This window comes from Lissotriton vulgaris, chromosome 11, assembly GCF_964263255.1.
Source record: "Lissotriton vulgaris chromosome 11, aLisVul1.2, whole genome shotgun sequence".
NCBI classification, from domain to species: Eukaryota; Metazoa; Chordata; class Amphibia; order Caudata; family Salamandridae; genus Lissotriton; species Lissotriton vulgaris.
The window spans coordinates 97,337,486-97,360,919 of record NC_141699.1 but is presented as its reverse complement, the minus strand read 5'-3'; the positions used below and the strand labels follow the sequence as shown (position 1 = coordinate 97,360,919).

The window sequence follows — 23,434 nt, the reverse complement described above, 5'->3', positions numbered from 1 at the left end:
AGGAGAGCCACAAGATAGCTGCCCACTGACTTGGGGGAACACCTTGCACAGTGCAGGCCCTCTCCAAAGCAGTAATCCATTTGTGGATGTCATCCCCTTGTTTAAAGGGGGGCACTATCTTACCAAGGTGTTTTGTATCAAAACTCCTTTCCCTATTGCTAGGTACAATGCTGCCACCAGTGGGGACTGCCCCACTCAATTGTTGCTCTCTAGCAAAGGCAAGCCTCTCTTTGGCCAGGGCAAGTTCTTCCCTTTCAATCCTCAGATTGGCTGCCCTTTCTTTAGCTTCATACACTCTCCTCTGAGGGGATGTCATCCCTCTTTGAGAAGAGTTGTGAGAGCCATTGGTTTGAAGGGATCTGTTAGAGCCTCTTGATAGAGACCTAGCTCGTCCATTCCCAATGTTAAGCTGACCTGATAGTGGCCCCAGGAGTCCCCCAGTACCACTGTCATGTTTGCTTAAGTTGGACCTGCTTAGTCTTACGACTTCTACCTGTCCCTTATCTGCCTCATCCCCAGAGGGATCCTCATCATCCTCTACATCTTCATTCTCAGTTGAGAGGTGGATGAGGTCAGGGTCTCCTCTGGTTCCCTCAAGGGGAGGCATGCCTCCTTCTGGATTAGAAGGGCTAAGAAGTTTCTCAGCCTTTCTGGCATCATAAGTCTCTAGGAGACCAATCAGAAAGGAGGTGGTGGGGTTAGCCCCTTGCTTAATCTTCCTAGAGGTACATACTTGTCGTAACTCATGGAAGCTAAGCACAGTATATCTTGAAGGGATGACCTGTGGAGGGTCAACTGACACAAGGGGAGACTCAGAGTTTCCTCCTTTGTCCGACAAACTGTTTCTAGTGCGGTGTAAGTGATGCACCTACCTACACTATGTGTTTACCTACTGATCCCTTGCTAAGAGTTGCAGCCAAGGTGTGCTAAGCCTTGAGGAGCTGCAACAGCTGGTTCAGTAGAACTCAGAGTATTCTAAGCTTTAGTTATATGTACCTAACAGTACTTATGTGATCTTTCAACAAGATATTCTTAGGATACGTGTGGTAAAACAACAGCAAGCTCAAATCCCAACCGCTGCTCACCAATGTGAGAAGGTGGCCTGATATGCAGTGCTCACTATTCTAGTGAACACTATGTATCAGTCCAGCAACCCTTACTGATGATTGGTTGTAAGTCAACCTTATAGACCAGCTATCCTAGTAGCATGGATACGAGCAGTCTAAGGCAAAAAGACTCGAGAGGGCGTGTTAAGCCAGCTGTTTACCACACATATACCCCTTGAATACCCAGTGAAAGGACACCACACAAGTGTTATGAAAATAAACAGTTATTTATTAAGAATCACAACAGCCCTGTACTCTTTATGAGGACAGGGTACTAAGCACAAACCAAAACTCTTACAAAAATACTTAAGTTAGCACAGTATATACAAATGCCCGAGGGGCACGGAAAACCATATACTCTAAAAGTGGAATGCGAAATTACTAGCAGGTAAGTACAGTACTAATAGCTTTTGGAATCGCTAGGACTTGACTAGGGAATCGTTAGATTACTTCTAGGAGGCCTAGGGGACTCGGGTGCAGTGTGTGCACTCTCACGCGAGATGCGGACAAAAGTCTATGGTAGCTAGAAATTGCAAAGTTAGTGTTCTCGGGCGAACCCGACCTGGTAGGGAGAAAACGAAAGTAGATTCTGACCCTTGGATAGTGAGGCTATGCTGGGGCACCGAAATGCCGAAGTTACCTAGCCCAGGGGCTGCAGCTGCATAGGACTCAAAAGACGTCGGGAATCCTCGTTGACGGACCAGGAGCCTGGAAGAAAGAAGTTGCTGGCAGGCGACCAGTGAAGAAAGTTCGGTGGATCCAAGCCTGGATCGATGGAAGATGACACCTGAAAGCAGAGGGGACCAAGTTCGAGACTACTAGCCAGTAGTCAGTGGGCACCAGGAGGGCACCGGATGGTAGCCACCTCGACAAGGTGAGTGGGTGACGCTGTGCTCGAAGATCTCACGGACCAGGAGGCGTTGTCGGCGACCAGGATGGAGGATCGAGCTGTCCCACGAAGATAGAAGCTGTCGGCGTCGCTGGACCCAGGATTGGGCAACAAAGCCTTGGCAAATTCAAGCCCACGCGGTGGACTCAAAATGGCGTCTGGAGTGGACCAGGAGGGTCCGGGGTGCCTCTCTTCAAGAAGGAAGCAAGGGCCAGTCTGGAGCAACCAGACCAGCAGTCGTGAAGTCGTTGGGCGTCGTTCAGAAGGCCACAAGCCAGCCGGCTAGTAGCCAAACAACGCGGTGCACAGCAAACAGCAGAAGGGCCCCACGCAGATCGTGGAGATGCAGGGAGGCTGACCTTGGGTGCTGGAGCTGCGCAGGGTCGGGCCTTCTCGGACCCCAAAGCACTCACCAGTGGAGGACACGGTGGGCTTGCAGTAAAGATGTCGTGCAGTCTTGGCGATCGTCGGTCCCTCGAGGTCTCGTCGCACTCACGGTTCTCAGCTTGGCTGTAGAGGTGAGTAGAGGTCAGAGGTGCCAGGGAAGCCGGGTCTCGTCGAGCTGGGTCGTCGGATCCGTGATGAAGGACTTGCAGCAGACCGCAGTGTTCTTTAGGATGGTGCCCGCTTGATGCAGGGTGACTACTCCTTAGCCACAAGGGAGAATCTTGAAGAAGAAATCGTGAAGTCCTTTCGAAGAAAGTGGTATCTTGATTCCAAAGATGATCTAATTTGAACAGGGGGCCCGCTCCCATCTTTATACTAAAAAAGGGGGCTGACCCGGTGACTAGGTCCTGCCTATGGGTGGGACTAGGAGGGGGGTGGTTACACCCCTCAGCCATGCCGGACTTCCCTAGGCCAGGGGCTGGTGTGCCCCTGGAACTGGTTCAGACCGGCCTATGCGTAGTGAGCACCGGGGTGCCACTCAGCAGTCACCTTCCTGTAAAGCCCTGCCTACCCAGGATACACAAAACCATGTCTGGGACGGTGCTAGCACCGCCCCGGACAGGAAACCCTTTGTCCAGGCCTCCCTCGCTGGAAGGACTCCCAGCAGCAGGAGGTCAGACTCGTGTCTGTGGTGGCAGCATCCATTTTGTGGAGCTGAGGCTTCAGTTAACTTTAACCGGGGTTCACAGTTACATACATGTCGTGTCCCTCTAGAAGGGTGGAATGCTAACCCCGTCGCCAGAATTGGCGAGGGGTTAGTATTCCAATTCGTATGACACCTTACTCGACATGTTTTGATAAAGCAATACCAAAGATAGCATTTAACCGCGAGGATTATAATGCACTTAAGAGTATATGGTATGCGATATCATGGAACAGCTATTAGGACTTGATTCCGCAAGCTGCAGACAGGCTCAGCTCATGCCAAAGCACCATCTCACACGATTCCAAGCACTCTGCCTTCAGGATTGTTAAGGCCTGCCATAGGAGTGACTGATAGGAATCTGTGTGTCCATTTTAGGGTTAGGTATAGGTATACTACACCTACAGCAAAGGGTGATTACACGACTTTGCCCCAGCTGTCATGCAGCCAGTTGTGTCAAATTTAGGAGGCCAGCCAGGGGTGGCATAATACATGCTGCAGCCCCTGGCAGCCCTGGGTACACCTATGCCCTGAGTTACAGGGTCTGATAAGGTGGCCCAGTACCAATTGGTAGATGCACCTAGGGTACATGAGGTAATTTAGAAAGAGAACAGCCAGGCTGTGGGTCTGATTGGCAGGCCCACAGCCAGAGAAAGTCGTAAACCAGTGAAACAAAAGCAAAAAATCTGGGTGATCATAGGATTGCAGACCCTACTCTCCTACAACCCCTGCTGGACCTTCATGGCGGAAAACAGAGGAGAGGCACGACCGGGAGGCCGGAGACCCCCTGTCCCGGGAGGTGAGAGGAAGCGGGTCGGCTGAGGGAGCTCAATTGTGCGCAAGTGGCTGCTGCAAGGCAGTGAATGGTTGGACTACACCTGGTGGAAAGAGTGCGGGACAGAGAGCAGTGGCGATAATCATACCCTCAGTCTACTAGCATGTTATGCCCCCATTGATTGACTGCACGCACCTGGGCACACACGCAGTGCGGACATCGGGGAAAGCAGCAAGGGAGACCTGAATGGTGGCGAAGGGGTTGGGCTCTGGAGGTTCACTTTGACCATTTGTTGGCATGAGGGTCTCTTGACTCCAGAGTTGACCCAGGTCGAGGTTACTGAGGGCTTTCGGGCCTGAAGGTGCAGTCGATTTGGAGCTGTAAATTGCTGCTGAACACTGAATTGGGTGACCTGGCACGAGCTGACACATACTAGTGACTATACCAGCCCGGACACGCCTTGGGTGCTCCCTGTGGCGCGAGCAGCTCTTTCTGTGGGTTGGGCGGACGCTATTGGCCATAATGAAGCCGAAGACAAAGGCGGAGGGTGCTGGGGCGCAGGCTGACGCCCAGGACAATGGAAGAGACGGTGAGGGCTCAGGGGTGGAACGAAGGCTGAACGAACGACTGGACAAAATTCTAGAAGCGATCACAGCATCAAAGGGGTCCTTACATAATGACATCTCGCAGGTTGCGACAGGACTGGGACTCCTGAAAGCAGACCACTCGAAACTGGTGGACAGGGTGAAGGAAACGGAGCTGGTGGTTCAGGAGCTGAGACCGGCAGTGGTGACGGTAGAACGCAAATTGGAGGATGCCCGACAGCGCCTGGAGACGCTGGAGAAGAGGACCGAGGACGCGGAAAGTCGAAACCGCCGAAACAACGTGAGAGTGGTCGGTTTGCCCGAAAAAGTGGAGGGAACGGACATGGTGGCTTACTTGGAGAACTGGTTCCGAATGCAGATTGTCCCAGAAGGCCTTTCCCCTTTTTTCACGCTCGAACGGGAGCACAGGGTCCCGGCCAAACCACCCTTGCCGGGCCGACTACCTCGAACTGTGGTCGCTAGAGTCCTTCATTTTAAAGATAGGGACTTATTGATCCAGAACGCAGGCACGACGGGGCCCTTCAAGGTGGAGAATGGTACTGTAACGCTTTTTCCGGATTATACACAGGACGTACAGCGTAGTAGGGCCTCCTTTCTAGCCGTCAAGAAAGAACTCAGAGATGAGGGGATCCAATACTCGCTGTTGTTCCCAGCTAAACTGCGAGTCATTCTAGATGAGTCGACCCACTTCTTCATGACCCCTGACGACGCCTGGACATGGTTGGACTCGTACAGGGCTGGTACTGATCACGGGGACAGAGGGGACCGAGGACGCCCGAAACCGCCTGGAATATGCAAATCGCAACGTATCCGGAGGTTGAACAAAAACCAACAGGCACCTCTGCAGGCGCAACTGGCAGCTGACAAGCGGGGTGCTCTGGCAGCGACAGCGGTGATAACGGGGTCGCAGAAAGAGGACTCGAACAAAGGCTCCGATTCGGAGGAGGATAAGAGACATTCGGGGGCTGAACTGTCGGACGTGGACAGTACCATGGGGCTGGAAGTGACACCGAGTTCGGTGGATGATTTATAGTCGTACTATGCCACTTTCTGCATATGGACTGCAATCTGAGGGGATGGAGCCCCTGGTAATGTATCAGATTGGTATAGCTGTACATGCTGCTGCTTGGGGTTGTAGGGCCGGGGGCTGGGGCGGGAGCTGCTGACCGTCGGGGCTGACCATATCCCTATTGCCCTTAAGGCGGCGTGTAGTGACTAATGCAGGGTAGCACAGTATGTTTGTTGTACCTGTTTGGAAGAGATCAGATAACTTGGGTCCTGTCCTGGGGGGATGAGGTGAGGGGGTTTGTTGGGGTGTTGAGTTTTTGGGGTTTAGCAATGGTGTGGGCGCTGCTACTGTGATGAGAGAGGGGGAGCGAGGCTACAGTGATGGGGACGTTACGTGAGTTGAAATGCATCACTTGGAATGTGCGAGGCTTACATACTATGACCAGACGACATAAAGTCCATGCTTATTTATTGCGAAGGAGGGTGCACATAGCTCTGTTGCAGGAGACACATCTTACCAGGGTGGAGGTTTAGGCATTACAACGGAAATGGCGGGGACAGGTCTTCAGTACAGCTTACTCTGCGTTTGCCACGGGGGGACTCATTTGGATACGGGCAGGAGTGCCATTTCAGGTCACTAAACAGGTGTTAGTTCAAGAAGGCAGATATGTAGCTGTAGAGGGTAGGTTGTACGGTAGAGATGTTGTGTTGTGCAGTGTATATGCCCCGAATACTGAGCAGGCTCGCTTCCTGGCTACACTATCAGGTGTACTGGCGCCCCTATTAGCTGGCCCGGCCATTGTGGGAGGGGATTTTAATGCTATCTCGAATGTGGACATGGATAGGTCACATCCTCCTCTGGTAGCAACACCGGTTAGGAACCTGGCTAAATCATCAGTAAATTTTCGGGAGCTAGGAAATCAGTAGTAGATGACGTAACAAAGGCAGACGAGGCCCTGAGAGAACTGGAGAGAAGGAGGCCGGAGTTGCCGTCCTTACAGGAGCAATTGCTGGCAGCCAAAGAGACAGTGGCGGCCAAAACTGAACGGCTGCGATGTTTCGACCAGAGAGGGTACCTGGCGAGAGTACATGCGGAGGGAGATAAAGTTGGCACGCTGTTGGCCAAGCTGGCTGACCCGGTACAGAGGAGTGGACAGGTTATGCAGATGGCACTGGAAGATGGCACCCTGACCCACTCACAGGAGATGGTGTTATCCCATTTTGCAACCCATTATGAAGCTCTATATAGCTGCAGCAGGGGGGAAGCAGTTGAGGACATAGAGGAATATCTAGAGGGACTCCGCCTGCCACGATTAGAGAAAGACGACGTAGATGGGTTGGGTCAGGATATCACATTGGCTGAAATACGTGGGGCAATCAAACACATGGCACGGAACAAGACGCCGGGACCTGATGGGCTGCCTATCGAATTCTAAGCTCAATACATTGATGCACTGGCCCGCGCCTTATTGGAGGTTTATCAGGAAGCGGTGGTAGAAGGTCGCCTGCCGGGATCGATGCGTGAGACCCTGATAGTCCCTCTGCTGAAGAGGACGGCTGGAGTCGGACGTTGGCTCCTATCGGCCCTTATCCATGCTGTCGGTGGATTACAAAATTCTGAGTCACATACTGGCGTCCTGGTTACTGCCGCATAGGACGTCGCTGGTTCCTGTGGACCAGGCGGGCTTTATTCCCAAGAGGTGCACTGCTACGAACATTCGCCGACTTCTTAGAATCATGGCAGACAATCAGACCGGAGAGAGCTCTGCGGCAGTGCTCTCTGTGGACATAGAGAAGGTGTTCGACAGCCTGGAATGGGCCTTCCTTTGTAAAGTCTTGGATGGATTCTGTCTGGGTGACTGATTTGTAAAATGGACGAAGGTGTTGTACTCTTCGGCCGCAGCTAGGGTGAAACTGGGCGAGGTGATCTCGGAGCAATATTCGATTCAGAGAGGCACAAGACAGGGATGCTCGTTGTCACCCCTGTTGTTTGCACTGGCGATCGAGCCCTTGACAGCACAAGCGAGGCTGGGGCGATTATATAATGGATTGGTGCATCGGGGCAGCCCGCATTACATCTCACTGTACGCTGATGATCTGCTTATATTCCTCCGGGAGATCGGTGATGACCTACGGGGGGAGACCTCTATGCTGTCCAGCTTTGGGAGGGTGTCCGGTCTTCGGGTGAACTGGTCTAAGACATGTCTCTTTCCAATGAGACGGAGTCTTTCCCCCCCTGCTGAGCTGGGTACCATTAAATGGGAACCAGCATGCCTTACCTATCTAGGGGTCCGGATTTATCATATGGACCAAGATTTGTTGGAGGGTAACGTAGGCCGGTGTATCAGAGCTCTGAAAAAATTTATAGAGTTCTGGGCGACGCTTCCTCTGTTGGTCATGGGCAGAGTTGCACTGCTTAAGATGGTGGCACTCCCCAGGCTCCTGTACTACATCCGTACGCTGACGATCTGGATCCCACCAAGACTATTTCAGGATCTGAGGTCGCTGATAAGGGGTTTTATTTGGGGTAACAGTAGGCGGCGAATAGCCCTGGCAACATTAATGAGGCCCAGATCAGAGGGTGGCTTGGCGGTGCCGGACTTTGAACTCTATTATTTGGCGGCCCAATTGCAGGTCTTAACGCAAACTATTACGAGGGATACCGGGCCCGGAGAGTAGCTGGGGAAAGAGTATCCCTCGCCATGTGCTAGCCTACATAGTTCTGCAGCAAAAGCTGGACCTGAGGGACTTGACGGGGGAAGAACGGACACTCAGACTTTTCTGGAACAGGATGAAGTAAAGGACGGGGACTCCTCACCCGTATGCACCGGAGATCCCGCTGGGCATGCTGACAGCGCTGCCGCATGGTGGGGACTGGACCCTGCTAGCGGACTGGGAACAGTTGGGGTTCCTGATGGTGGGAGACCTGTATGTGAACCAAGAGTTAGTGCCTTTCTCCGTGTTGCAGGAAACGTTTGGGCTCCCAGAGGGGGACTTTTTGCTTCATGCTGCGGTCACAACAGCAATTCAAAAGCACTGGAAAACCGGGAAAATGGAACCGGTGGAAACCCTTGCTTGCCAATACATAGTGATGGCGGCGGGTACGAATAAGGCGGTGACCTGTATCCAGTCCCGACTGCTCCGGGAGGGCATGTGTCCCTTGGATACTCTTAAAGCGAAATGGGAAGAAAGTATAGGTCGGCAGATACCAGATACCACTTGGGACCAAACCCTTAAACGGGCATGGAAGGGCACAAGAAACGCTCGCTTCCAATTAATCCAGTACTTTGTGTTGCATAGGGCCTATCTAACACCGGGGAGGGTCCAGAAGTACTTCCAGGTCCAGGACGCGGCGTGCCCGAGATGTCTGGAAGTGGGTGCGGAGCTAGAGCACATGCTATGGCTTTGCCCTCGCATGGAGGGCTACTGGGAAGATATAGGGGAGCTTTTGAATGTGATCACAGACAGACAAATAGAGTATGACATGGCCACTTGCTTGTTGCACTGGTTCCCGCACACGGCCAAGACCAAGGTAACCAGCAAATTTATTGATTTAGGGCTTTTGCTGGCGAAACGCGAAATTACCTGGCATTGGAAAGTGAAGGCGTGTCCGTTGTTTGAGCGGTGGAGGACGGAGTTCTGCAAGTGGGCTAGTTGCGAGAGTGTGGTGAGGCTCAGGCAGGCCACCCGTTCAGGCCACAACAAAGCGCTGGAGGTAGCTCGGTCTTGGGAGGCTTTGGTCCAATCCTTGAGGGACCTGCAGTTGACAGAAGAGGAGAAGGTTCCCCATCCATGTGATTGCAACAAGTAAAGCGTAGTTTTGCTGACCCAGCGATAACTCAATAGCGATTAGTGAAGAGATTTGGTAAGAGCCCACACCACCATTCATGTATGGGGGAGGGAACTGGGAAGGAGGGGGGAGCTGGAAGGAACGGCAGTGTAGAACATTAGTGATAGCTCCGGGGGGGGTAGTTCTAGTTTGTTGATTGGGGGTTTGGGGAGGAAAAAGAAAAGCGGATACAAGAATCCTTTTGTTGGCCAGACATGGTTATATTACGGTGTTATTCACATGCGCATTACGACCTGGAATGTTGCCGCCCGACCTCCGGGTTGTGGGCTAAACGGCTGTGTATTTTGAATTTTACTGTGTCTCAGATAACAAATGGTGTTTATATGATTGTTGATCGGCATCACTGTGTGACAATATGTCTGCAATAAAAAATATATTTAAAAAAAATAATAATCGGATCCCATGAAAGTCAATCATTGTTATCTAATCCAGAACCATCCAGTCCACCCCGGTTGCACTGGATGTGGACAGGACGGGCCTGGAGTGAAGGGCAAAACTTCCTTAACTGGTTACATATACCTACTCTCTGGGACCTCACCTTCTGTACAACAGTACTTCACATGCACCTTGCAGTAGTTACAAACTGCACCATTGCCCACAGCAGCCACGCTTGTTTTTAGGTCTCACACCTGCGATACAGGGCGAAAGCCCTGTCGCAGCAAGACCTATTGCTGTCGGCTCTGCTTACAAGGAGCCAAAAGGGAGACAAGAGATGGGCACACGCAGCATGCCGGAATCGGATCAGAACACGCGCTCCGATTCCGGCATGCTGTGTTCTCTCTCTCTTTTTTTTTTTTTTTCTTCTCCCTCTCCCCCTCGCCCCTCCCTCCCTCCCTCCCTCCCTCTCTACACCCCCCCTCCCACTCACCGGGCTCTTTCCGCGTGTACCTCTCCCTCCGCAGCAGGTCAGTCTCGGCAGCAGGCTCCAAGTCAGACTCGGAACTCGGCGTGTCTTCTCCGGCGATCCTCAGCTTGCGCCGGGAAAGCCGATGTGCACGCTCACGGCTAGGGTGTCTCGTGCGCTCCCACCGCGCTTTCAGTTTTGCGCCCGGCGATCCTCAGCTTGTTATGTCCTTGTTTTTAAATGCAAACGATCCTTTCACGCCCGTGCGGCCAATGCTTGTTTCACGGGCAGCGGCGGGCACAAGAACGCTCCCAGAACCAGGTCAGTTGTGTTGCCAGCAGTGTGTCCGGGCTGCTGGGGGCCTCGGTAGGTGGTCCGGGGGCAGAGGGAAAGGGAGATTACACGCAGACAACCGCCAGTCAATAAAATATGCACAGCGCTACAAAGTGAGACAGCAATTGCAGTAAGAGCTATATGAAAAGAGCATGTTACATTGGTGGGCTGATGGTTTGACTCTGACGGAAGGAAACTGTGCTCCCAATCTGCTACTGAAATGAACGCAGCCTCTGCCAACTCCCGGGGAATTCTGCCTCAATTAGCCAGGGATCCCTGTCCACACGCCGTCCTCGTATGCGGTGCACAGATGGGCTGCCGGGGGGATGGACCGAGGTTGGTGCGACCAAAACTTATTAGCTGCAGTCACACCTGATCCCGTGCAGAGAGTGGCCAGTCGGAGCTCCGAGCACAAACAGAGGCCGGGACTTCGCCTGAGACCACCCGCGAGGCAGGCACCAATTTCATGGGTGAATATTCTCATAAAAAATAATAAGATGACATTTTATTCAACACTAGCGAGGGGCAGGTTGCGTATAAATCTCTGAAGGGATTACTTGCACGGCAAGGAATCCAGTGTACATTCAGCCCTTGGTCTCTATAGCTGGAAGGATGGGGTCGTGTCCATTCAGTGTGTGGCCTCTCTGCTGGAAAGATGATGCCACCCTTGCTCCGTGCACAATCAGTTACCAGCTTCTGTATACAGTGTGCAAGGCCTTTAAGTACTTGGTCTTTGTTGAATATGATGCCCTATGCAGGCGAAAGGAGTTCAGTCTGCTTGGTTTTTTTTTTTTATTCTTTGAGTCCGTTGTCCACTCCTGCCGCAAACTATGCTTCTGCATCCTCTGTTCTCGTGTCTGTTTTCCGCGCGCGCACACGCACATCTGTCTGTATGTGTACGCTTGGTTGCACGTGTATTTTATTTGTTATTTCACAACCCAGGGTTCAAATCATCCCTTCACACGTTCGCTCCCATTTAAAGTGCACGATTCAACCCCCATTCACACGCAATCGCATTCGTATGTTTATCACTTGATCTGTAAACGTGATAGTCTGTGGAAGCTACTGTTTAAGTTGTCAGGTGCAGGCAGAACAGGATCATAATAGGTTCCCAGTCCCATTTCCCACTTGCTGTGCAAATCACACTTTTAGTCGAGATGTAGCCACAAAACGGGGCTTCAGCTGGTCAGGCATCCTTATATGTTTGAGAATCATTTCAGTCAGCTCAGTTCTGGGGGAATATTGTCCTGAATATTACTTTCATAATGGGGACATGAGTGTATTGTCCACTGTAACCGCAGGAGGGATCCATAGTGCCTTGATATCAAGAACCTTCATTGAACCCACTCTGCCATTTGGGAAGGAATGTACCTGTGCTACTCCAGGGTTGCACCAGAAATTGCTTGCATTATCCAGGTGATTGTTCACGTCTGAGACGTAAAGGGTTGAGAACCTCCCCTGATGCTGTCCACCCTCACACACCACCCTCTCACACACACTGCACCTTCACACACACACCACCCTCTCACACACACTGCACCTTCACACACACACTGCACCTTCACACACACTGCACCTTCACACACACTGCACCTTCACACACACACACCACCTTCACACACACACTGCACCTTCACACACACTGCACCTTCACACACACACTGCACCCTCACACACACACACTGCACCCTCATACACTGCACCCTCACACACACACTGAACCCTCACACACACACACTGCACCCTCACACACACACTGCATGCTCACACACCGCAACCTCACACACCGCACCCACACACTGCACACACATCGCACCCACACCGCACCCACACACACACACACACCGCACCCTCACACACTCTGCACCCTCACACACTGCACCCTCACACACTCTGCACCCTCACACACTCTGCACCCTCACACACAACGTATCTGTTATTTTCAACATTCATTGGAAAGTTTGCTCCCTTTAAGATCTGAACACAGATGCCTGGTCCTGTTTATGGCTGATAGATCATGTCTGTAGCCACACTGCACCCTCACACACACCGCACCCTCACACACACACTGCACCCTCACACACACACTGCACCCTCACACACACACACTGCACCCTCACACACACACACTGCACCCTCACACACACACTGTACCTTCACACACACACTGCACCTTCACACATACACTGCACCTTCACACACCGCACCCTCACACACACTGAACCCTCACACACACTGAACCCTCACACACATTGCACCCACTGCACATACCGCACCCACACACACACACACACCGCACCCACACACACCGCACCCACACATACACACTCTGAACCCTCACACACTCTGCACCCTCACACACACTGCACCCTCACACACACTGCACCCTCACACACACACTGCACCCTCACACACACACTGCACCTTCACACACCGCACCCTCACACACACTGAACCCTCACACACACTGAACACTCACACACATCGCACCCACTGCACATACCGCACCCACACACACACCGCACCCACACACACACACACACCGCACCCACACACACACACCGCACCCACACACCGCACCCACACATACACACTCTGAACCCTCACACACTCTGCACCCTCACACACTCTGCACCCTCACACACAGCTTATCTGTTATTTTCTTCCTTCATTGGAAAGTTTGCTCCCTTTAAGATCTGAACACAGATGCCTGGTCCTGTTTATGGCTGATAGATCATGTCTGTAGCCACACCGCACCCTCACACACACACACACACACACACACACACACACACACACACACCGCACCCTCACACACAGGCCGCACCCTCACACACAGGCCGCACCCTCACACACAGGCCGCACCCTCACACACTGCAATGGAACATACACACCAAATATCACTCAGTGCCACATAATTATATGCAACATAATTACACTGCACTCAATGCAACATACATTCCAAATACCACTCAGTGCCACACGTTTTGCGCACACACACACACACACTCTGCACCCTCACACACAGCTTATCTGTTATTTTCTTCATTAATTGGATAGTTTGCTCCCCTTAATATCTGAACACAGCTGCCTGGTCCTGTTTATGGCTGATAGATCATGTCTGTAGCCACACTGCACCCTCACACACACCGCACCCTCACATACACCGCACCCTCACACACACACACACACTGCACCCTCACACACACGCCACACACGCCGCACACAAACTGCACCCGCACACACACACTGCACCCTCACACACACTCTGAACCCTCACACACACTCTGAACCCTCACACACACTCTGAACCCTCACACACACTCTGCACCCTCACACACACTCTGCACCCTCACACACACTCTGCACCCTCACACACACTCTGCACCCTCACACACACTCTGCACCCTCACACACTCTGTACCCTCACACACAGCTTATCTGTTATTTTCTTCATTAATTGGATAGTTTGCTCCCTTTAATATCTGAACACAGCTGCCTGGTCCTGTTTATGGCTGATAGATCATGTCTGTAGCCACACTGCACCCTCACACACACCGCACCCTCACATACACCGCACCCTCACACACACACACTGCACCCTCACACACACGCCACACACGCCGCACCCACACACACACTGCACACACACTCTGCACCCTCACACACACTCTGCACCCTCACACACACTCTGCACCCTCACACACACACTGCACCCTCACACACTCTGCACCCTCACACACTCTGCACCCTCACACACTCTGCACCCTCACACACTCTGCACCCTCACACACTCTGCAATGGAACATACACACCAAATACCACTCAGTGCCACAAAATTATATGCAACATAATTACACTGCACTCAATGCAACATACATTCCAAATACCACTCAGTGCTACATAATTACACACCACAAAATTACACTCTACTGAATACAACACACACTCCCCATATTACCACTCAGTGCTACATAATTACACGCCACATAATTACACTCTTCTCAATGCAACATAAATACACTTTGTCTATCTGTCTATCTATCGCCCTCCCTCTATATATCGCCCTCCCTCTATCCATCTATCGCACTCACTCTATCTATCGCACTCACTTTATCTATCGCACTTACTCCATCTATCTATCCCATCACCACAGCATCACTCAGCACCACCACTGCATCACTCAGCACCACCACAGCATCACTCAGTGGCACCACAGCCTCACTCAGTGGCACCACAAGATCACTATGCGCTACCACAGCATCACTGAACGCCACAGCATCACTCGTTGCCACCACAACATCACTCAGTGCCCTCACAGCATCAATATGTGCAACCATTCAACAACTGGTTCAAATATGTTCTCTCAATGTTTCAAGCTTTATTACAAATGTCACAAAAATATGTTAATATTTCACTTCTGTTCTTGGATTTCCATCACAATAAAATACAATGACCATAATCTTCACAAAAGTTATTTACAAAAGCTATTGCCATTATAAAATTACAATAACTTTTATTTAAGTATTAATTCTTAAAAAAAATTAAAAGCCATTTTTATTTGTAATATCAATATATCTACGTCACGTAAATACAACACATATTGCATTACAAATGCTATAGGTGTCACATTTGCAAAAGTTAAAACTATTGGCATTGTAAATGACAAAGCTATTAATTTCGCTATTTTCAAAACCAACAAATGAATACAAAATGTGTAATTTACAGTACCAATAGCTCAAAACTTTACTAACGCGAGACCTATTGCATTGCAAATGCTTGATTTTTCTTCTGTCTCATCTATCAACATTCTACAATATGTGGTATTTGCCCTGCTTGGGATTCTACATCCCTCAAAGCAGGCAGGAAAGCAGTTGGTGGGATTAGAAGGGTCTTAATCGCTACTCTGACATCAAATGAGTGCAACCTATACATGAGAGTTGGGTAAGGATCACTGTACTGAATCTGGTTGATCAGTTCCCTTTCTTTGACTGTGGGGCAGTGAAAGGTGTTTTAATTGTACTTTGTATTAGTGTTAAAGCTTTTAAAGATTACATACCGTACAGCACACCAGGTTTGTTCTTCTACTGCAAGGCGATGCACGCTGAAATCCTGCATGCCTACATACCAAAGACCACCAGCAGATCTTAAGGAGTTACAATATGCTATCTGAGGTCGAGGCATACGGTGCTTAGGCTGCAAGGTAATATCACCCCAGGTCCGTGTGTGAAAAGCTCCTCTTTCTTATGGTAGTTCTGTTATGTCTTTGCTTATCCCAGCTAGTTTCCAAGCCTATTGCTGTGATGAGTGAAGTATTCTTGATCGGGTGGGCTAAGGATATTAAAAAAGGTAAGGAAATCTGTGCAGGACAACCATCCTTATCTGTTTTATTCTCACCAGGATGTTCTGGAGCAGTTGGATCCAGCACAGAATATGGCTCTGCCCCTGATCTAGAGCAAACCTGTAACTGAGTACAGTAAAGCTGTGGTCTTGCTCACTGCGATGCCAGCTATCACACCAGTCTGAACTCCGTATCTGCCCTGCACCTGTTTCTCAGGGGTTTCCTGTCAGATGGAGTAATTCCCACTTTGTCTAGTTGATATGCAAGACGGGATTGTTAGCCACATTCGCAAAATCTCCATGACTATTGGCGTCCAATCGGCGTCCCGTTGCCTCGCATAGGCGGTGATTTAATCTGCATTCAGTTTATCAATAACTCTGCATGGAGTAAACCATGTGCCATATTTTTTTCATAAGTAAGCAAACTAGGGGTTCAATAAGAAGTACAACAAGCATTGGCTTTGCCAATGGGTCTCGCCCTTGGGACCTTATAAGTGTTTAGCCATGCAACAGTTGATGTTGCACCAAGGATATTGTGCTGGATAAGGTCCCAAATGAGAGACCTAATGGCTATGTCAATGTTTGTTGTTAAATGGTGTAAATCAGTTCAGTAGTTCCTGAGAAATGTAAAGATTTCTCAGATATACAAATATGGCCGTAGAGGATCAGCGAAACGTCCTGATCTCGAGCCTGCAATCTGATTGGTAACCAACACTTCAAACCAGGAAGTGTTGACAGCCATCTTGTGCCTCGGTTGAACCGAGTCACAAGAAAAAGGTTAAATATTAAAAAAACAAAAATAGGGTCAGGGTAGAAACACCCTGATCCCCCTAGACCTGCTCAGGGGTTCACACAGGGACCCCAGTCCGAACCACCATACAGCGGCGCGTACAGATTCTCTGCAAACCAGTATTGCGATATTCAATTTTATTAAACGAGCACCATGTTTTCTTTTGGCACAAAACAATTAAAAAGTAAATGAAACACCCGACGTCTAATTCAGTTATATGGAGTGCATAATGTTCATAAAGTGCATAGTGCGATTATAACCAACCCTCACAATTCCAGTTCTTTCAGAGTGTTGTGTAACCCGATTCTATTCGATTATGAAAATGATGATAGCCTTCATAAAGCGCATGGTGCTTAATCGCACAATGCATACATATGTAAAGTGCATAATGCAACACAGATTCTCAACAAGTCACATATTTCCAAATCTCTTAAGATATTAAGGAGCATAATGCTTAATTGCACAACCCACCTACATATAAAGTCTAATGCTTAAACTGTGCACAATGTCTTTATAAATAATAGCAGCGCAACTTTTCTTCAAATATCCTTCATGGCTCAAAGCACACCTTAAAACCCAAATGAATGTTTTTGAAATGTACAATATACAGGTATAGGGAGATCGAGTACAAAGAGAAATGTCTAAAAAGAAATTAGGTGCATTAAAGAGTCCTTATATTAAAAATAACATTCATAAATGGACATGTAGTTCAGCATCAGCATTGTGGCCCCGAGGCATCTCCTTTCCAAACGATATCATACGTGATTCTTGCTTTTTAAGTTCTTTTTCTCGGTCTACCCCTCTTGGGTGAGACCAAACGTGTTTGATTCCACAATAACTGAATGTTTCCAGGGATCGACTAGGACATTATCCCATGGCCTTCAAAGTGGGAGGCCGTGGGATAATTTTTATCACCATCTTTATTGCTCTTATATCCTATATCCTGTGAAATTCTCAGTTTCAACTTATTAATGGGGCTGCCCACGTTTAACTTGTCACAACCACACTTGAGAACATAAACAACATGGTCTGTATTGCAAGTGATTCTGTCATTGATTGTGAGCATATGGCCTTATGGTAGCTCATGCAATTTGATATATACTTGCATGCTTTACAAGAGCTACATTTTGTGAAACCTCCCATGTTCATAGAGAGCCAATTCTTTTCACCCTTCTTAGGGTCATAATGACTCCCAAAGATCTGACTTTTTTTAAGTTATCCGCAGACCCAACTGCACAACATATTCACATAGTCTTTTTCAAATACACCAATTTCTGTAGAATTTTTTTAAGACTGGATTGTGCCATATTGAATTCTTTGAACAGTTTTTTCACTGCATGATCCTTTTCATTCAAGTCATTGCCTTTTACATACAATAGCTGTTCCCTTGTTTTTTCACTGGCTCTCTTTTCAGCATCCTCCAACACACTTCTTGGGTAACCCTTATTTATGAAAGCGCTCAAACATGTCATGTACTTCTTTATGATATGATTCTTCAGTGGAGCATATTCTTTTGGCCCCTAGCATTTGGTTATATGGAATGCTTCATTTATGGGTGTTAAGCTTTTCCAAGAAGATGTTCAATTCAGATTCAGTTCCTTCCCTTAAAATGAATAAATCATCTATGAACCGAGTCCATAGTGCAATCATCCGGGTAAACTTCTCATTCTCTTCGGCCCAGGCTACCGCCTTCTCACACCACCCCATGAATAAGTTCACGTAGAAGGGGGGGAGGGGAGGGGGCGGAGTCAGTTGCCGTACCTTGCTATTGCAAGTAATATTTACCACCAAAGATCAAAGATAAAGACATAATGGGTCAGGCAGTATTTTAACATATCCAGCATCATTTTATTATGATCAAGCCATTCTCTTAGAAAATGTTCACAAGACTGAATTCCTTTATTGTGGTCGATGGATGTATAGAATGAAATTACATCTACCATTCAAATGTCAGTAAATGCTTAACAGCAAATTTACTCTAATTGGAACACGTTAATGTGCAGCAATTACAAAACCATGTATAGGTAGAGTTTTAAGGCACTCTAAACGAAGGTTTAAGTATTTGGCATGTATATGCTTGTGAAGCCTTCATAGTAAAAAAAAACACACACACACACTTCTGATAGAAATGCTTTCTTTTCATTCTTTTTTGTAGTTTTATATAGTGTAAACTTGGCCAAAGGGCACTGAACACTTCACATGAGCAGCACATTACATTACACAAGGACAGATTTTTCTTTCTTTGGGAACAGAGAAATTAAGTGATTTGCGCAGTATCACAGGACGTTGAGCTGAGACAGGTACTCAAACCTGGTTTCCCAGTCCAAAAGGCAGCTCTGGTAGTAATACAGCATTGCATCCCTTCCACTGAATAACAAACAATTAGTGGCTGTTTGTATGGTATATGTTCAGCTTACCCTAGCCAGTTACTGAGACATGATTTAAAAAAATAAAATGAATACAAATAAGGGACTAGCTTCATTCTCACTTTCCCCATTTCCTTATTTGTGCAACGCAGGAAGGAGCAGCGGTGCAGGGTGTAAATGACAGGCCGTGTTTGGCCATGTCACCCCAGTCATCCCTGTAACAATACCTGCTGTAATAATCCGTACCCACCTGGACATCCTGGGGGTAGGTAGAAGGCCAAATGAAATGAAGCAGTTCAAAAGAAATACTCCAATCTCAAAAACGAACAATGACCCTCCCTGTGTGTTTGATTTTTTTTTCTTGCTCTCCTGTGTGTGACAGCAGCATTTTCACAATAAAAAGAAGTAAACCAATTAAATACCATAGGGGAGACCATTTATTTTGGTTTTGCAACAGGTTTAGTTCAATTTGAAAGCATTTATTGAATCCACAGATTTTGTAGGAAAATTGCAATTAGTGAAATGCTAAGTAGGGACCCAAGAGCGTCAATGTAAAGGCTGAATGGGATAAAAGAAATAACTGAACTTCAGGGCACCCTTTGTCTAAGAGGAAACATTTCAAATCGAATGATGAAATGTATTTATTGGGAGCGGTTGAACAGAGAAGAGGAAAGCTATTCGAGAACTACTCGATCCATTCAGTTTTAATTTTGGTTAATTTTAAAGAGAATAGAGAAGGATAACTATCAGTGCCATTTTCAAGGATTTATAGTGTATCATCTACATTTTAAAGCATGAAATACACTGTTGTTAGGAATTAACTGTTTCAGTCAAGTCTATACACAAGAATGGAACATAAGTCACCAGGCGGAAGTTGTTCAGAACGTCTGCTTCTGCTCCTGCATTATTTTTAAATGGTGATTTATTCATCATTTTAAACAGTATTGGACCTTACCATGCATCAAGAACTCTTCTGATCAGGTTTATCCAGTAAGTGAGAAAGGAAGAACATATGTCTACGCGAAGTGGAGGGTCACTTAAATTGCTGACAGATGAAGAATGGGGATAGTGTTTAACAGTTTGGCTGAGTGAACACATTAAAAGACTGCCATTCCTCTTTTGGTTTTTGAACTGGTGTCTTAGGGGGTACTTCTAGTGTTGAGATTGTGAATGAGAGTTCATTTTTTTATTTTGCCTGAAAAAAAAATGTGACATTCTCACATTTTATTTTGAAATTGTTGTCTAAAAAGTAGACTAAGCTCTTTAGTGGAATACACTCCAAAATTGTGCACAAACACTGTCCATGGTGCCCTTTATCACTACACAAAGACCTCAACAATTAGAGAGCACAAGCTAATTTGATAACTAGATTGAAAGAAGAAAAATAAGGTGGAACAAGAAGAGGGTAATCAGGGTAGTGGATTTGAGGTTGCCCGAAATGAAGCATAGTGTCAGCACTGAAACAGGGTAATGTCACAGGAGAGGGTGAGTGCGGTTTTAACAGTTTGAGATGCTTTATTCAAGGCAGATTTGGAGTTGAGATTTTTACTCTGAGAATCCCAATTTTATGTTCTATACAATCCCATACAACATACATTTGTAACTTTAAGATGAAACATTCTCACTAGTTAACTTACCATGTTTGGGGAAGTCCGAACAGCCTCCGATCAATCTGCTGAACGTGCAGATGAATCTGAAGGGCAAATTAATAATAAATAACCATGTTACTAACAGAGAAAACAGACAAAAACGTATAATACATTTAGGCCCTGTGTGGGCTAAACCAGACAAATTGGGGGTGAGGTGTCAAAAAACCCTAAAAGTCTATAAACTCAATTGGTAATAATGAAAGAGTACACATTAAAGACCTTCTAACAACCTGGGGCTCTCCAATATAGCCGACGTGGGTAAAAGAAATCCCACAATTAGTCGCTAGGTACCCCAGAGGCTCTGACAGCTAAACTAGCTGAAACTCACCTTTTTAGATAACTGCCCACAAAATGCCAATAGACAAACATTTTCCTGGATAAATGAGGTGCTCAATACATTAGCGCCTCTGAAGACTGGTGATAACTTACAATGAACTCCTATGGTCAAATGGTTCAAGAATGAGCTTTTAGATCAGAAAAAAGATTTCAAAATATTGAAACGTCTTTGGAGGAAAGGATATAAGAAGGAGAACAAAGTAACTTATTTAAAATCACTGAGAAACTATCACAAATTGATCAGAAAAACGTGCACTGGTATTTATACACACAAAATTGAAGCCTCAAAAGGATCTGCCAAAGAAATCTTTCAGATTGTTAAGACTCTGTCCTCTCTGGAACAAGTTACTACTTCTATACCATCTTCTATAGATCAGTGTAATTTAGTGGCCCATTATTTTTCTAGACAGATCATGACAATCTATAACTCCATTCCTGAAACAAGCAGAGATTTCACGTTCAATCCCCCGCAAACTACACTCCCATCAGTAAATGTGTTCAACTATAGAATGCCAACACTAGTGGAGACCTTCGATCTTCTTTCCAATGTCAAATCTGGCTCACCTAATGACCCTATGCCCCCAATATGATGCTACAGGATAGAAATACCACAGCTCCGTTGTTTGTGACTTGCTCAACTGTTCATTTACTACTGGAATACTACCACGAGAGTAGAAACATTTATTGGTGGTCCCTTTACTTAAAAAACCCTCTCTGGACCCCTCCCTTCCAGAAAACTTGAGACCGGTCTCCTTACTCCCGCTCTTTGCAAAAGTGGCAGAGAGGTTTCTTAATCTCCAGTGGAGTAAGTACCAGAAAGGTAACAATTTATTACATGATACACATTCAGGGTTTAGACCTCTGTATTGTACCATATCGGCTCTGCTGTTCGCTTCAGAATCATTGAGAATGGCTGCAAATGAGAGCAAGACAGCAGCCTTGGTCCTGTCGGACTGAAGTCTTGCATTCAACACTGTATCACATTGCCTCTCCTTGAAACGTCTATGGAAGCTTGGAGTGAAGCTTGATTGGTTGACCAATTTCCTACTGGATCGATCGTTTCAGGTCATTCAGCAGTGCCACAAATCTGCAGTGTGCCCCATGCAACAGGTCGCCCCCAAGGGTCAGCCTTGAGTCCCACTCTGTTCAATGTGTAAATGCGTCCATTGGCAGAGGTTGTGTAGCGCCATGGGGTACAGATGGTGTCTTACGCAGACGACACGCAGCTAATTGTCTAGCTAACAAAGGACTTAGCTGAGTCGTCTCCTAAATTTAGAGTTTGTTTGGAGGACCTTGCGAATTGGATGGCGTTGAGCTGTCTGCAATTGAACGTTGGAAAATCAGACATCATTGTGGCGTGGAAGCAACCACCCTTGTAGTCTTCGATATGGTGGGGCCCAGAATTGGGTCATGTCCCTACCCCCAAACCTAAAGTGAAGAATTTAGGATTTTGGTTGAACATGGCCCTTAGCTTTTATCATCAAATTTCACACAGGCTGGTACCTGTTTTGGCACCCTGAGGATACTGAGAAAAATCTTGGACTTATTGCCTGAGCCAGCTAAGAAAACAGTTATCCAGGAGCCGATAGTATCACGCATGGATTACTGCAATGTGCTGTATCTTGGAGTCTCCCAGGGCAGTCAAAAAATGTTACAGAGGGGGCAGAATTCTGCTGCACAAATGTTATTAAAAACTCTGAGACGATCGTCGCTGGGCGCTGCCCTGGCTAAGATACACTACCTTCCAATACAGGACAGACTGGTTTTAGAGCACTTTGTTTCTGCCATAGAATTCTAAATAGTAACGGTCTGCACTTTCTATTGCCTTTGATTAAACCATAGCAAAGAATGTCCCTAAAGGAATCATTTATACAACAATATTGATATTTGCTAGTGTCATATCCATGAACACTTAATTTGCAACAATCACAGGAGCTTGAATGATAATAACAGTTTATCAAAAAAGATTAAGATTTTAATAATACATAGATTTTTTGTCAATTGATTTTTTGGCAACAGAAACTACCAATCTTTTCAAACAATGTTGAGTGGTAGGACAGAGAACACCTTTCGCATTATACATGGATTTTACAAATAGCCATGTTCAAATGGACATTGCACATACTCAATAGATCTACAAAACCAAATTAAATGATTTGAGCAAAAACGGTGTTCATACGTCGTATGAACACCGTTTTTGCTCACTAACAAATATCAATATTGTTGTATAAATGATTCCTTTAGGGACATTCTTTGCTATTGTTATTGACGATACCCAGTCCCTATGGGATTATTGGGTGGCTCTATTGTTTTAGATTAAACCAGCCAATATGGAATCTTAGATCATCAGGCACTACCAAGGAGTTGGTCCCCCAACGTTTATAAGGCCCGCTTAGGTGGCAAATCCTTCTGTCTATTGGCAGCAAAAGAGTGGAATCTTCTTTCCTTAGACT

The 23,434-nt window shown here is 47.3% G+C and overlaps 1 protein-coding gene across 4 annotated transcripts in view; it reads right to left on the bottom strand.

Moving 5' to 3' along the window:
- Positions 1–23,434, bottom strand: part of CABIN1 (calcineurin binding protein 1) — a 1,446,726-nt gene that overhangs the window by 1,359,637 nt on the left and 63,655 nt on the right. For all 4 annotated transcript variants that reach the window (XM_086942778.1, XM_086942776.1, XM_086942775.1 and 1 more), the window contains exon 3: positions 20,634–20,689. In XM_086942778.1, coding sequence (XP_086798904.1) covers positions 20,634–20,636 — 3 coding nt within the window. In that variant the 5' untranslated portion in view covers positions 20,637–20,689. The remainder of the gene's footprint in view (positions 1–20,633; positions 20,690–23,434) is intronic.